General features: G+C 45.5%; 2 protein-coding genes across 3 annotated transcripts in view; one reads left to right on the plus strand and one right to left on the minus strand.

Annotated features, from left to right (window-relative positions):
• NSF (N-ethylmaleimide sensitive factor, vesicle fusing ATPase) overlaps positions 1 to 5,835 on the plus strand; it is an 84,040-nt gene extending 78,205 nt beyond the window's left edge. The window contains exons 20-21 of one of the 2 annotated variants that reach the window (XM_069786834.1): positions 3,660 to 3,715; positions 4,105 to 5,835. In XM_069786834.1, the coding sequence (XP_069642935.1) occupies positions 3,660 to 3,715; positions 4,105 to 4,120 (72 nt within the window). In that variant the 3' untranslated portion in view covers positions 4,121 to 5,835. The remainder of the gene's footprint in view (positions 1 to 3,659; positions 3,716 to 4,104) is intronic. The other variant, XM_069786833.1, reaches the window with a different exon arrangement.
• Positions 5,836 to 7,159: 1,324 nt separating this feature from the next.
• Positions 7,160 to 14,117, minus strand: part of WNT3 (Wnt family member 3) — a 53,353-nt gene continuing 46,395 nt past the window's right edge. The window contains exons 3-4 of the mRNA XM_069786835.1: positions 11,179 to 11,444; positions 7,160 to 10,014 (exon numbers count right to left, since the gene is read on the minus strand). Coding sequence (XP_069642936.1) covers positions 9,535 to 10,014; positions 11,179 to 11,444 — 746 coding nt within the window. The 3' untranslated portion in view covers positions 7,160 to 9,534. The remainder of the gene's footprint in view (positions 10,015 to 11,178; positions 11,445 to 14,117) is intronic.

The raw sequence follows: 14,117 nt of genomic DNA on the forward strand, positions 1-14,117 counted from the left end.
TCCTTTTCCTCAAATCCCTTTCTTCTGTGGGCTGTGTCTGAAGCTTGTTGAGAGTGTGCACGCTGGTAATTCTTTTTGCTTAAGTTTGGCCTTGGCAGCTCTGGTTCCCAGGCTTGCTTTGGCTGTCCATGTAACTTGAGGTTTCAGCCACTTTTGAACCTCCTGTCCAGGAACTGCAGTGAACACTTCATCTGGCTTGCCATGCACGGTATCTGGTTCTCTAGGGTAAACTGTTCATGACGACCTTCTCTTTGAGTGAATGTCATGGACAGCAAGAAGGTACTAAACAGATACACTCTGCTAATTGCACCCATAGCATTTTTTTCCTCTTTGTCTAGTCCAGCCCCCTGCTCAAACCAAGCACAATGAACTAGAACAGGTTGCTCAGGGCCATGTCCAGTTGGGTCTTGAATACCTCCAAGGATGGAGACTCCATAACCTCCATGGGCAGTCCCTAATAGTGTGTGATCACCCTTGCAATGAAAAGCTTTCTTTTCTGTTTACGTGGAACTACATTTCAATTTGTGCCTGTGACCTCCTGCCCTGTCAATGGGCACCACTCAGAAGAGCATCTCTCTCTTCTTCTTTACTCCCTCCCATCAGGTATTTATACACATTGGTAAGAGTCACCCTGCCCTCCCCAGTCCCGGGTCTTCTCCACTCCAGACTCACAGCCTCTCTTTGTATGACAGACGCTTGAGAAATTTAATCATCCTTGTGGCCTGTTGCTGGACTCTCTCTGGTATGACGCTCTCTCTCTTGTACTGGGGAGCTCTGAACTGGACACTGTCCTCCAGGTGTGGTGTCACTGAGAAGAGGGGAAGAATCATCTCCCTTGATCTGGTAGCAATGTTCCTCCTAACAAATCCCAGGATGCTGTTGGCCATCTTTGTTGCAAGGGCGCATTGCTGGTTCAAGTTCAACTTGTCCTCCAGGATCCTCAGGTCCTTTTCTTCAAAGTCACTTTCCAGCTGGTTGTCCCCCAGCCTGTACTGGTGCATGGGGTTATTCCTGCCTGGGTGGAAGACTTTGCATTTCCCTTTGTTGAAGTGCTTGAGATTTGTGTCAGTCTGTATCTCCATCCAACTGAGGTCTCTCTGATTGACAGCACCATCATCAAGTGCATGAAACACACCTCCCAGTTGCATGTCATCTGCAAACTTGATGAGGGTGCACTCTGTCCCAAAAGCATGTTTGTTAATAAAGAGGTTAAAGAGTGTTCGCTCCCATAGGATGCCTGGCATATACCACTAGTGACTGGCCTTCAGCTGGACTTCATGCCACCGATCACAACTTTTTGAGCCCAGCAGTTTAACCAGTTTTCAGTCCATTGTGCTGTCCCAGTTATTTAGTCTGTACTTGCCAGTAAATGATACTTTGTTTGTGTGGCCACCTGGAGTTGTGGTCACACCTTTATCAAGTACTAGCCTTTCTGGAAACATCTAGAAATAGAGGAAGAGAGGTGGCTAAGTTGTCATAAGACTATAGGATAAATGAAGTCAGAATGCACCTCAAGATGCCACCTAGTCCAACCTCCTGCTTAAGTAGGATCAGCCACATGGTCAGACCAGAGCCCTTTGAATGGGGAAGATCTGAGACCCTTTGCCAAGTGAGAGTCACATGCTTAGTCTTATTACACCTGTGGATTCCCTGAGAGAAAGGGGACTTCCAAGTAATCAGTGTTCAGGGTGTGTGGCCCATGTGCACGTACTCCTATCCCAATTGTCTTCAGCCTTTCTGATATAATCATAGAATCGTTTAGGTTGGAAAAGACCTTTAAGATAGAGTCCAGCCATAAACCTAACACTGCCAAGTTTACCACTAAACCATGTCCCTGAGTGCTACGTCTACACATAGAAATGGGACAACTGAAATAGTGACAGATGTACTTTTCCCTTGTGACGACTGGGAGAGATTGTGGAGAAGATTTAGGCTAGAGGGATACTGCAAGCACCAGCTTTCTGGTCTCCAGTTATGTGGCACAACAGTGCCTCTCTTAGTACCTGTGTATTATACATTTCAAACACTGCTTTAGGTGATGGGGTATCCTTTCTTTCCTTCTGGGATCCTGAATATTACCAGTATTCCTTTGCATGTTAAAAACCCAATTTAATAGCTCAGTGATCCTCACTAAGTTCTTTAAATCATCTTGTTTCAGTGAATTTATTTTTCTGATCTAGAAATAGTTCAGTAGTTGGTATTGAGGTATTGGCCTTGCTGACATATTTCAAAGTGATAGGAAGTTACACATTTTTAGGCTTTTCTTAGCACAAAACAGAAATTCTTATTGGCTGTTTCTTCCCTGCCTGCATCACTGGTAATACTGTTGTTGTTTTAGGATTTAATTTCTTACAAGCTGTTTTTGAAGACATTTGTGTTGCCCTTAGTTGCAGTGGTCGTGGTTTTAAATAGATGACTTCTTCACATCTGGAATTGGTGGAAATTTTCCTTTAGGTATATAAAAAGTGGTAGAGGAGTTCAAGGGTCCTTGTTCGGCCTGTTTGTGGGGAGGCCAGGGCACATGTTGAAACTTTGCTTCCCCCCTCCAAGGATAAGTCCCAGTTTTATGTTTTCTAGAGCACTTGCCTATTTATTACCAAGGGGGTGATAGAGGTGGGAATCTTACCACCAGTCAGCTTCATAGTACCATTTACTGAATATTTTCAGAATGAACCCACTGTATTTTTGACAGTGTGTTAAAGATACAAGGTGTTGATGAAGATTACAGAGTGAACAGAAGTTGGAGTTTCTAGGCCAAATGAACTGTTGCAACACAAAGATACTCTGAGAACCAACGGGCTCCAATTTCCAAATGTTTATAGTCCTAACTCACTGTATTTTGGTGTAGTGATGGCAATCTGCCTAGAGTCTTTCACATTAGAGAGGATCAACCAGCCCATCCATCAGCACAAAGGGCAGATGCAGTTATACGTTGTGTCTTCTGATGGCAGCCTGATTCTCTGCCTCCTTAGCAGACCTTCCTCCTGCTTCCCTGTTGTCTCTGTCTCAGTGTTGGGGGAGAGGCAGGACTGATATTTAGGGGATGTTCCTGGTTGATGGAGCCACAACACAAGCTGGTACTGCAAGTTCTAGAAGCCTTGTGCTGTGATTCAGTTTTCACTTATGTGTTAACCCACCATGTGCAAGCTGCTTTCCTCTGGTGCTGTGGTGCTGGAGCTGTAAGGGCTAAGGAAGGCAGAGGAAAGTTGAGGACATCTTCAGTCCCTTCTAGTCCTAACTGCTTAATTTGCTGCCCCAGCTCTGGAAAGGGGCAGATAGAAGCAGACACAGAATGGGCCTGGCTTCTGCAGAACCAGGCTAGAATTGGTACTGTGGGGTGAAGCTAGTGTGCAGACTGCCATGAAAACAGAAATACCTGATAGAAATGCTTGCGTATGTTTCCAGTCTGGCTCATTTCCTAGCGATGTGAGCATGCTAAGCTTGTGCTAACTGACTTTTTCTCTTGGTGCAGTGCTGTTATCTGCACTACTTAGCTGCAGAACTTCTGAACAAGCAGGCTGATCTCTGGCCAGGCCAATGCATGGGAAAAGCAAACACACACACATGCATCTCCAGCTGTCTTTGTGGCCTCATTTTCGTATTGGGCTACTTGGAAGATTGCACCGCATTAACGGACATCTGTTTTGTTTGGTGTTTAGATGGATCCTGAGTATCGGGTGAAAAAATTCTTGGCTCTTCTGAGAGAAGAAGGAACGTAAGTACTTTAATTTTAAAGCATTGTTTAAAATTCTTTTTTCTGCTCAGAAACAAGTACCTCTTTGAGGGGAAACTGCAGTGTATTATATCTGATCTCATTGTTGGCCCCTCCTATATTTACAGATAGATCAGTTCTCCTTACATCTGTATGCCAGTTGTTTTGGGAGGGAGGAAGTCCTGAAGACTTTTTGAGAACCTGCATGCCTGAATTCTCTGCTTTTCTTAATTTACCTGTGACTTTAAAATTTAAATGAGATATTGAACCACAGTTTAGCTTTTTTTAGTTAAAGTAAGTCAGAGGAGATTTTGCTAGAGTTAAAATCTGGAACTTTTATTTCTTGTATTTCTCCTGTCTGAGAGAAGGATGTCATACTCTTTCCCCTGTAGGTATCACAGGGAATAGTTGAGCCCAGTCTTGACAGTGGCATCTCCTAGAAAATGACTTTCTAATACATGTAGGGCAGTACCTGTGCTGGGGAAACTCACAACAGTATCTATCCTGGCTACATGTGAGTGGGTTCCAGTGTGTGCTTGATGCTTTTATACATGTGCATGCTTTCTTGATGGATTTGGCTTCTTTTGCAAGAGTTCCCTCCCTAGACTGAAGGTGGACCAAGTGCAAGATCAACAGCTGGAAAAGTGACCAACCTGGAGAATATACACTGGGATCTTTACTCTTCTATGTTCAACACACTGGACAAAGTGAAATGCTTCCCTGTTTCCAAGAACCCAATGTGGAATCTGCATGTTTAGTGCAATACAGTATCTTTATTCTTTGTCTTTAATATACTGATGTCGTGTGGAAGTGTCTTCTAGAACACTGTGCTTCTGTCTCTGTGCAGGCAAGGCTGCGTTCTCATTTGATTTTAGCATGGGGGAAATGTCCTGTAAGTTTGAAGCTAACGCTCACTTGTGTCCAGCATCCAGTTGCTATGATAGGAAAGAAATCCTGACTTCTAATAAAACCTGACAGTCTGTGGTGAAGGCATATTAAAGTACTACTCTGTCTTATCCTGATCTGATGAACGGTTTCTTGTTATGTCGTCCTATGCTTCATTGAACATTGAGCCAGGCTGATAACCTGAAGACAGTGCCCACAATAATTCAGCTCCAGAATGCCTAGATGCTAGTACCTGCTTTCTTTTATATCCAGGTATTTTGTGGCTTGATGAGAGAGACTGGCTAGTGGCATTAAGGACTGGAAGAAGGCAGGGAAGTATGTTGATCAGAGTAGAGGAAACTTCCAAATCCAGTATTTAAGGCATCAAAGCTTGTTGTTAATTCAACAACAGTTCTAGAGATGCTGATTCCAGCCTGAAAGCTCTTCATGAGTGCAATATAGATGGCAGCTTTGGTATTAGCCAGCCTCATTATATCCCATTTTTTTGCCATGTTACCAAAGGTTGAAATTCCTCCTTAGAGATAGGGAGGAATCCAAGCTCTGCAGATGCACGAGATATGTATTGCCATGTTTTTGCACTGAAATAAGGGAATGTATCAAACTTTGCTATGTGGTTGTTCCCCAATAATCATCTTGCATCAATGAGATGCTGTCGATGATGACTGCATGAGGCTACTCCCCTCTGGTTCTTTGGCTCCACATGTTTAGTAAGGTTCATGGAACATACCTCAATTTGGTGGGGCATGAAATCAAAGCCATTTATGAGCTCTTAGTCAGTGTAGCTTCCTAAACTTGACCAGACACGCTGCTAAAGGCTAGCAGCTTTACCCAAAGCAGTGTTCCCAGGGAAAGAGGGTGCTTCACGTTCTTTCAGGCCCAAAGGTGAAGGTACTGTAGTCCTTAGTGCATACTTACAGCAGTCGGAATATTTTAGTCACTCCACTCTGGTTTCTTTTCCTTTGGCAGTGCTGTTGTATTGTGATGACATTGCGAGTCCCGGTGGTTATTATTCCCTCTCATTTTGTGTACGATCTTGTGAATTTATTTGTTCCTTTCTTTCCTCTGCTAGTCCTAGTGACAGCAGCACACATTAACTTATATTTCGGAGTAAATGATGTAAACCTTATTGTGTCTTTGTCCAGAAATATTGATTAATAAATACCTGGTTTAATTGCACATTCAATGGATTCAATAAAAAGCACAACTACTTGTGATGATCTGGGAGACATGTGTGTCTTTTGGTGCTAGTCGATCAGAGGTGTATATATAGAGTGCTGATGTATGGCATGAAGACAGCAAAGCTATTCCCAGGCTGCTGAGAGCCAGAGCGATGCTCACCCTAAGCATGGATGGATTGAATATATCCCCAGCCTGGATAGCTTGACCACAGGTGGTCTTAAAGGAGTTGGCTGAGAAGACCTCTGGTCCAACCCATTCTGGAGTTTTCTGGACCTTGCAGTGCTGAGGAAGCCCCAAAGATGTACACGTGTGTGTGTGTTAGGTGTATCACACTTGAAGAAGGCCATCTCAGAAAACCAGGGCAAACTGTTGGGTGTGACATCCCACCCATTCCAAACTATTCTGACATCTCCACCCAAGAGGTTTCCTGCAGGTGGCAGAAGAGAATGACTCCTGGCAGCACCTTCACACCACATTTTCTCCATGACACTGCCTGGGCAAGAGTGGCTTTATAGTGAGAACTATATTGCTTTAAACAGTAAAAGCCAAATTCTTCAATCCCTTCCTTACCCTGTTGCTGTTTTTTCCTGAAACTTCCAGAAATATAACTGTCTCTAAAATTGAGTTGTTAACCAAAGACAAATATATTTCAAAGTGTTGGGGTGGGTTTTGGGGGGGTTGGAGTGTGGTGGAGAAAGGCTTGGGATGATGGGCAGATGTACAGATAGCTTCCACTGATAAAGCTTTTAAGCTCAGAACACTCCACAAGGCTGGGCTTTTTGGTTGTCTGGTTTGTTAACAGCACAGCACTGGTGCTCCTGTAACTTTGAAGGCATCACTGCTGCCATCCAGTAGGAGGTGGCACTGGCAGAAGCATGCTGTCTGCAACATGGTGCAGTGAAATGGAACTAGGCATCATGCACAAGCAGTGGGATGTTTCAGGCAGCACTCTGCAAGGAGGCAGATGTAATTGTTTTGTGTATAAATTAGGGATCAGTTTAGGAATATAGAATGATTTTTTTTTTTTTTTTACACCCTTCAGATAGGTGTATTTGAGGCTGGTGCTGTAGAAAATTGTGTGCACTTAAAAGCATCATTAACATATGGGAGATGTTGCAGAAACGCCCACAAAATTATTCATGGACAAGAGAAGATGTTTTTATATGCAAAAATTTGGATGTCAGACTGTCCAAACCATCAAAAGGTGATTTGATGACAGCCTGCAAGTACCTTGGTGTGGGGAGAATATGAAGTCTAAAGTGTGTTTTAATCCCATAACCTCGTGTTGCATGCACACTGTGAGATGGCACTCTATAAATAAAAATCTTAGCATTCAAGTGTGAAATCTCCTATATTTGCTAAATTTTACTATCATTGTCTTGCATTCACATGACTGTCACTGTGCATAAGTAGCTGGATGATGAACCACCACTCCTGTAGATGTTTTCCAGTAGGATTTAAAGTACCTTCAGAGCCAAACCACACAAGTGGGCAAGTGCATATTTTTGGTTTTTTTACCTTCTTTAATGATGTACCACAAAAAAATGCAAGTTGAAATATATTTTTCTCCAAATATATATATTTATATAATATATAATCTTAGTTAACTCAAGTATATACATTGTATAATAAATAATGCTTATAAAAAGAGAAATTTTCTGAATATAAAATAAAAAAAAATCGACCTCTACAACTTTATACAAAACTTTGGATAAAGCAGATTGATGGAAAAAGATCTTCCATTCAGTGCTAGAATACCTGGCTACAGTAAAATAATTACAAGGCAATAAATGTTCTATTTAATATTAAATACCTTTTCTTGATTAAAAAAAACAACCAAACAAACAAAAAAGGGATTTTGTTTAAAGTCAGGTACTTGGAGTCTTTCCAGACACAGAATTTAATATATACTTTTAAATAGAATGCATATCAGAAGACGGCTTATTTCTGAATCAGGGAGATTTCTTAGAGCTCTCCTGTGATCTTTAATTTTAGAAAGCTAATGCTTCTCAGGCTGCGTGAATCCAGGAGCTCTTCATCGTGCTCTACAGAGGGACCAAGAATTTTGCTCTGATTCTCTTCAGCCACGGGTTTGAGTGACAGGGCCATGTTCTGTGCTCCTTATGAGGGGTCTTTCACCCATTTTATTGCTCTTTGCAGTACTGTGTACTGCTCTTTCCCACGGGCAGAGAAGTGAGTGGAGTAGAAGACACAGCTTTAATGGTTTAGACATATTTCTACGTTAAATCACTGATGCATGAGAAGTGGCGTTGGAAGATGGTGATTGGTCCTTGTCATCTGTGGAGAAGCCCACCAGGACAGAGATAATATTTATTTTTTTAATTGCAAGGGTCAATATGCCATGAAAATGTAAGCCCAAAAAGGGGACATGTGGTCAAGGAGGGGCATGTGGCCTGGGGGCAGGGAGGAATGCTGACTATTCTGCACTGAGATGGGTCATGGGATCTGTGTGGCCACACCTGAGGCCCAAAGCCCTGCTAATAGTCTGGAGCCTCTGTGCCTGACGTGGACCCTTCATGAATGAGTTGCTGGTAACTCAAGAAATCCTATGGGAAGGCAAGGGTCTGCCTGGGATGGTGCTGTCAGATAAAGGTCTCCCTTCCCCATCTGCCCTTGCCTCTCTTTTGCGGGATGAAGTGGTTTGAACAAGTCTGTCTAATGGGGGAAGGCTGACAAGGCTTGGACAGAAATTTCTTCTTGCCATGGTTTCTGTCTCCCTGTTCATTACTGGTGCTCAGAGCTGGTGTAGCAGCTCCCCTGGTGGGTACCCTGTCCCCAGAGAAATGCTCTGAGCTTGCTCTGGGATATAACATCGTACCAGGGAGCGCTTAGTAAATAGGTGCATCAACTGGGTTGATCTGCCTATATCTTTAAAAATCTCTCTTGGGCAGCTGCACAGCAAGGATGCTGCCGGAGCAGTGATGCATCCCCATGTACGAGGTGGCAGCCTCACCGTGTGCGCTCTGCTCTTACCCTGGGCCAAATGCCAGAGGATCAGCTCTGGGCTCTGCTTTCCTGCTGTCCTCCTCAGGGGGATTATAGGAGATGATCTGGGGCTGTGGGGAGTAGAGAGGGCAAAGGGGAGGTGAAAGGAGAGACTGGCTGTAAGGCTCTGGTCGTGTGCTCAGGTTTTTTTCTCCAATGTCATCTCCTTGGAGCAGGAAGGAAGGAGCCTGGCTGATGTGGGTAGTTGGCCCCTTTCCTCCTCCTCGCCAAATCTGCTGAGACCAGGATGGCTGTGCCAGCAGGCAGGGGAGCCTGTATTTGGTCAGCTTTCATGGTCCACCTGAACCCCCCGTATTGGCATCTGCATGGGCCAGACCTCCGGAGGAGGACAGAGCTGGAAGGTTTGCATGCTGTGTTAGCAGCACACTGACTGGTGTGGCCGTGCCTCACCTGGACCTCTGTTGTCCCTGCTTCTCCTTAGACAGTCTGTCCTGCCAAACAGCCTGAGAGAAGTCAGCAGATCAGTGATCTAATGTGTCTGCAGCGCCAGGTCTAGCCTTGGACCGCCTTGTGTGAGTGAGATGCCCAGAGCCTTCTCTGCAGCGCTGGTGCTGGCTGTGTGAGGGTGTCTGCCCTGACCAAGGGCATTAGGATTTTTGTATGCCATCCTCTGAAGTGTGAGGCCACCACGTGGGGGCTGATCACAGGGTTGATGGACCCCTTGGCCCTGCTCTGGAGCAACCTCCCATCAGTTGGAGACCTACCTACGTTTACTTGCAGGTGTGGACATCGTAGACGCGTATACACTCCTGGCAGCTCACATAGCAGCACCAGTGGAAGATGCAGTGACACTTCTCCTTTCGTTTCTCAGTCCTGGTGTTGTGGCCACGACCGCAGCACAGCAGGTCGCAGCCGTCGATCCCGTGGGAGGTGACGTTGCACGTTCTGTCCCTCGTCCCAAAGGAGCCTGTCTCTGGGTTGGGCTCACAAAAATTGGGGGAGTTCTCATAGTAGACCAGATCCCGCTCCGTTGGTGGCTTGAAAAGAGCATACTTGGCCCTAAGAGTTTCTACCCATCCCCGAGATTCTCGGTGCTTTTCAACCACCATCTCAGAGGCGCTGTCGTATTTATCCTTCAGGTAGTCACCAATTGCCCGGAAATCAGGCTGGGCCCACCAGCAGGTCTTGACTTCGCAGCTTCCGGAGAGACCGTGGCACTTGCACTTCAGGTGCATGTGATCCAGGATGGTCTGTCAGGGGGAGAGAAAACAAGGTGGTCAACAGCAGCTTATGATGTTCAGCATTTGCTTTCAATCACCTGCCTTTGCTACCTGGATGTAAAAGTCTGATCTGATCTTGGTCTGGAAGGTGTAGGCTAGTTGTAAACACTTGGGAGCTTTGGTGTGCGGCAGAAACATCTCTAGAAGGAGATGTTGCACTAGAAGAGTATGACTGAGACAGGGATCTGCTCTAATCATTTATCCAATCCAATCCAATATAATCTAATCAATCTAATCTAATCCCAAGGTCCGATCCTTTCAATGGGGTCCTCCCTGTCATGTCTGTGTGGGCAATCAGAGCCCAGAGAATTTGAGGGTTGGAGGATGTCTCTGACATATGTGGATGTAGGCTGATCCCCTTGTCCTAGCTTTGCTAACTACCCTTCGTTTTATGCCCTGAGTCTGACAGTTTTCACTCAAAAGTAAATGAAATTGTGAATCCAAGGACATGATGCTCTCTCTTCCCTAGAAACCTCTTCTGTGTGGAGCAAAATAATCAGTGATTTTTGTTAAAATTACTAGAGTTTGGTTGTTTGGTTTTTTTTTTACAGGAAGCTGTCAGTCATTAACACAAGTTAGAGATTCAAGCTTCTACCCTTCCACCTCTGCCTGCTCTGGTACTGAAAAGTGATATCTAGTGTTTGCTTCAAGCACTGTTTGAAAGGTCACGCCATAACACGGTTAAAGCGCGCTGGGTTTGCAAATGACCTAGAGCAGGCAGTAGCCCAGGTACCTGCTGACAGCAAGAATAGAATAGAATATTTCAGCTGGAAGGGACTGATGACCATCATCTAGTCCAACGAATTGCTGGGTGGGACAATGTTACAATGGGGAGCATGCAGGAAGGAGTAGCTTGGGTGTAAGGTCCTCTTCACCATTGACCTGGGGTCTTGGGTGGTTGAGTTGGGTTTCTATACACTGCCTTGGGAGATGCTTGCGCTGGACTCAAGGCATGTTTTAGCTCTTCTTAACCCCCACCCATCTCTTTGGAGAGAGTGGAAATGCTGTGCCCTGGAAAATAATCCTAGAAATCTCCTGCCCAGGTGTTATTATGGTCCCACTACATCAGGGGGAGCTAGACTGGGCCATCCATGCAGGCATGGACGACCAGCTCTGGACCTGCTGGGCACTCACCGTCCTGCCGGCCTCGTTATTGTGTCTGTTCATGGCTGAGCGGGCATCTGGCCGGTTCTCTCGGGCGTCTGCAAATTCCCGGGACACCAGCACGCCGAAGTCAGCATCCTCGCTGCATCCCCCCCATTTCCAGCCATCCCCTGGAGGTCCTTTATGGTGGGAGTCACAGCCGCAGATTGTGGACGTGCCCTCAGCACAGGAGCGGGTTACAGCAAAGGCCACCCCTGCTGATGCGATGGCGTGGACAAAGGCAGACTCTCGTGTGGCTGGGAATAAACAGAGTCCATGGGATTATCAGTCAACATAACACTTTTGTTTTCCTTCCCAACCTCCTTCAGCATCATCTAAATCTCATTAAAAAGCAAAAAGTTATTTTATTAATTTTTTAATGAACATTTTCTGAATCAGGTGCTGGTGGCGTTGCTTTCTGAAGCATGCAGGCATGTGGGAGAGAATTGTAATTCCAGCTCTGTGTATGACAAGTGCAGCATTTCCCCAGATACAATGGGTGCAGGATTTGATTCAGCACAGGTGCTGATGGGTGCACAAAACATCAGTAAGAGCTTGAGGGGCCTCAGAAGAGAGTTACTGGAGTAATTCCTGATCTGGAAACCCAGAGAGGGACCCCATGCCTGGAGTTAGTCCAAGGGGAGATGAAGAAGCTCTTATACATGCTGAAATGGAGAAAGGTTTCAGATGATACAGGACAGACAATGGCAGAACAAAGCCTAGGAGCTAGTAATTACTGTTAAATGTATCTAGACTAAACAACATGTGACTTTACAGCAATGGAATAAAACCAGCTGAGGGTGTGAAGATAACCTTGAAGTTGCTCATTAATTACTGAACAGTCCCAGAGGAAATCGAAGCAGACAAAACTCAAGCCTGTTCTTTGACTCTGTAACTGTTGACATGCTTCAGGTACACAGTTGCAGTGAATGAATTTTGGCAGGCCCAAAGTAGCAAAGATGGAGAAAGTCCTGAAAGCATTGAATGCTGAAGAAGGGGTGAAATAAATTGCCCAGGATGCCTACGTGGACTGGGAGCTGGCAACGGGAGTGTGTGTGGATCCTCTGTGCTAAGAGAGAGAAAATATTTCAGCAGAACAAAGATACCTGGGCAGGAGGTGGGGACAAAACAGAAAATCCACATGAAGATGAAGGTGCAATGGGTTTGCTGAACTGGAGCATCTCGGTCCATCACCTCTTCCACTTGTGACCATGGCAGGGCGACTCTGAAGGCCTCCCCTTCCCTGGTCATTCTGGGGGGCCCTGACCTGGGCTTCAGACAGCAGCAGCCAAAATGCACACGGGTGTGAGGAAGCCACCAGAAGCTGTAAAGATGTTTACATTGGCTGGGTGTTATAGCCATCTGGGTCTGAGAAGGACAACAAGGCCAAGCAGGATGGGTGGGAAGCGCACCCCTGAGGTGGCAGCGTGGGTGGCTGTTCTGAACAGCACACCCAAAGCAGCAGCTGGTGTGGAGCCATCAAGACAGATTTTCTTGGCCTGCTACTACCAGAGGAAACTTCTGAGATATTAGAAGCACCAAATAACAATACTGTGAGAAGACCTAGAAGACCTAAACCTAGCTTTAGAGGGTAAGACTTTGGGAGTCTTAGACTCTGTCCGTAAGTGGACAATACACTGTCAAATTGAAAGGGTATTTCCTGCATTATGTGTCTTGGTATGGTAACTCTTCAGGAGGCCATTGAAGAAGTCGTGACATGCTCTGAACTGAGCTGGTCTTTTCACTGGTGGCTGATGGCTCTTCCACTGGTTTGAAAGCAGGACAATAGCTAACTTTGAATTTTCAACCCAGATTAAAGCCCAGCCAATTTATATCCCTTGTTCCTGTGCTCACATTGATTTTCATCTTCAAGTAGCTTTTAATGGCCCCTGTACATCATGGTGCTTGCAGAGAGCAAAACTGCCATTTTATTGTACTCAAAGAGCCATATTTGTTAAGTCTTTCCATAAAATGTTGTCCATTACACTCATCGGCCTGGCTGCCCATCTCTGCATCTGCTCCCAGGTTTGATTCCTCTCTCTATAAGGGAGAACAGAAGCAAATACTCCCTTCCAGCTGAGGACTGACTGGGGCTGAAGGAGAGCAAGTCCTACCACAGCTCAGAACAGCTCAGAGATTATCTCCTGCATTAGGACACAGACTGGCAAGTCCCCCGTGTGTTTCCCTGCTCAGCAGAGTGACACAAACTTTGGTCCCTGGACTTGGAGTCTGGGTTCTTGCAGTAGTGACCTGGCGGTTCAGCTACAGAGCTCTGCTCAGGATGTTTTTAAAGGTTTCTTGGTTGGGTTTTTGTTTGTTTGTTTGTTTGTTTGTTTAATTTTTATATAAAGCAGACAGTGTTGCACTATTTCTACTAATTTTGAAATCATTGACCATTGACTTCAATAAGGCTATACTAAATACAGACTTTCCCAAGCACCCTCAAAATAATATCTCAGTCTCAACTTTCTCCTTAGGAACATCTTTTGGTTCAGAGCCTCTCTGGTATGCCAGAATCTGCATAAGTACAGCACCCTGGTGAATGACACTGGAGCGCTTTAACCCTATGTGGCATCTTATAAAGATGGAGACTTTAGGTCTGTAAATCCAGAGTAGGTGTTGGAGTCAATCCAACCTCACACCCAGTGTGCAGGAGACCAAGGAGGTGCTGAAGGCAGGTGGTCAGGGCTGCAGTGTCTGGGGTACCATTGCTGGTAGAGGGTGCCCTGGGTGCGCTACAGGAGGTGTTTCCAGCTGCCTCGTGGGTGTAGCTTGACCGAACGATCAGGACAGTCATCAATGGATGTGGGATGAAACCAGAATTTTCAGCTGGCTCAGACCAGTGATGACCTTGGAGACGATCCCCTCCTTCCAGAGCAGAAGCCATGAACCATCCTCTCAGCTGCCCCATGCATCCCTCACCTGCTCTT

Source organism: Haliaeetus albicilla, chromosome 7, assembly GCF_947461875.1.
Source record: "Haliaeetus albicilla chromosome 7, bHalAlb1.1, whole genome shotgun sequence".
NCBI classification, from domain to species: domain Eukaryota; kingdom Metazoa; phylum Chordata; class Aves; order Accipitriformes; family Accipitridae; genus Haliaeetus; species Haliaeetus albicilla.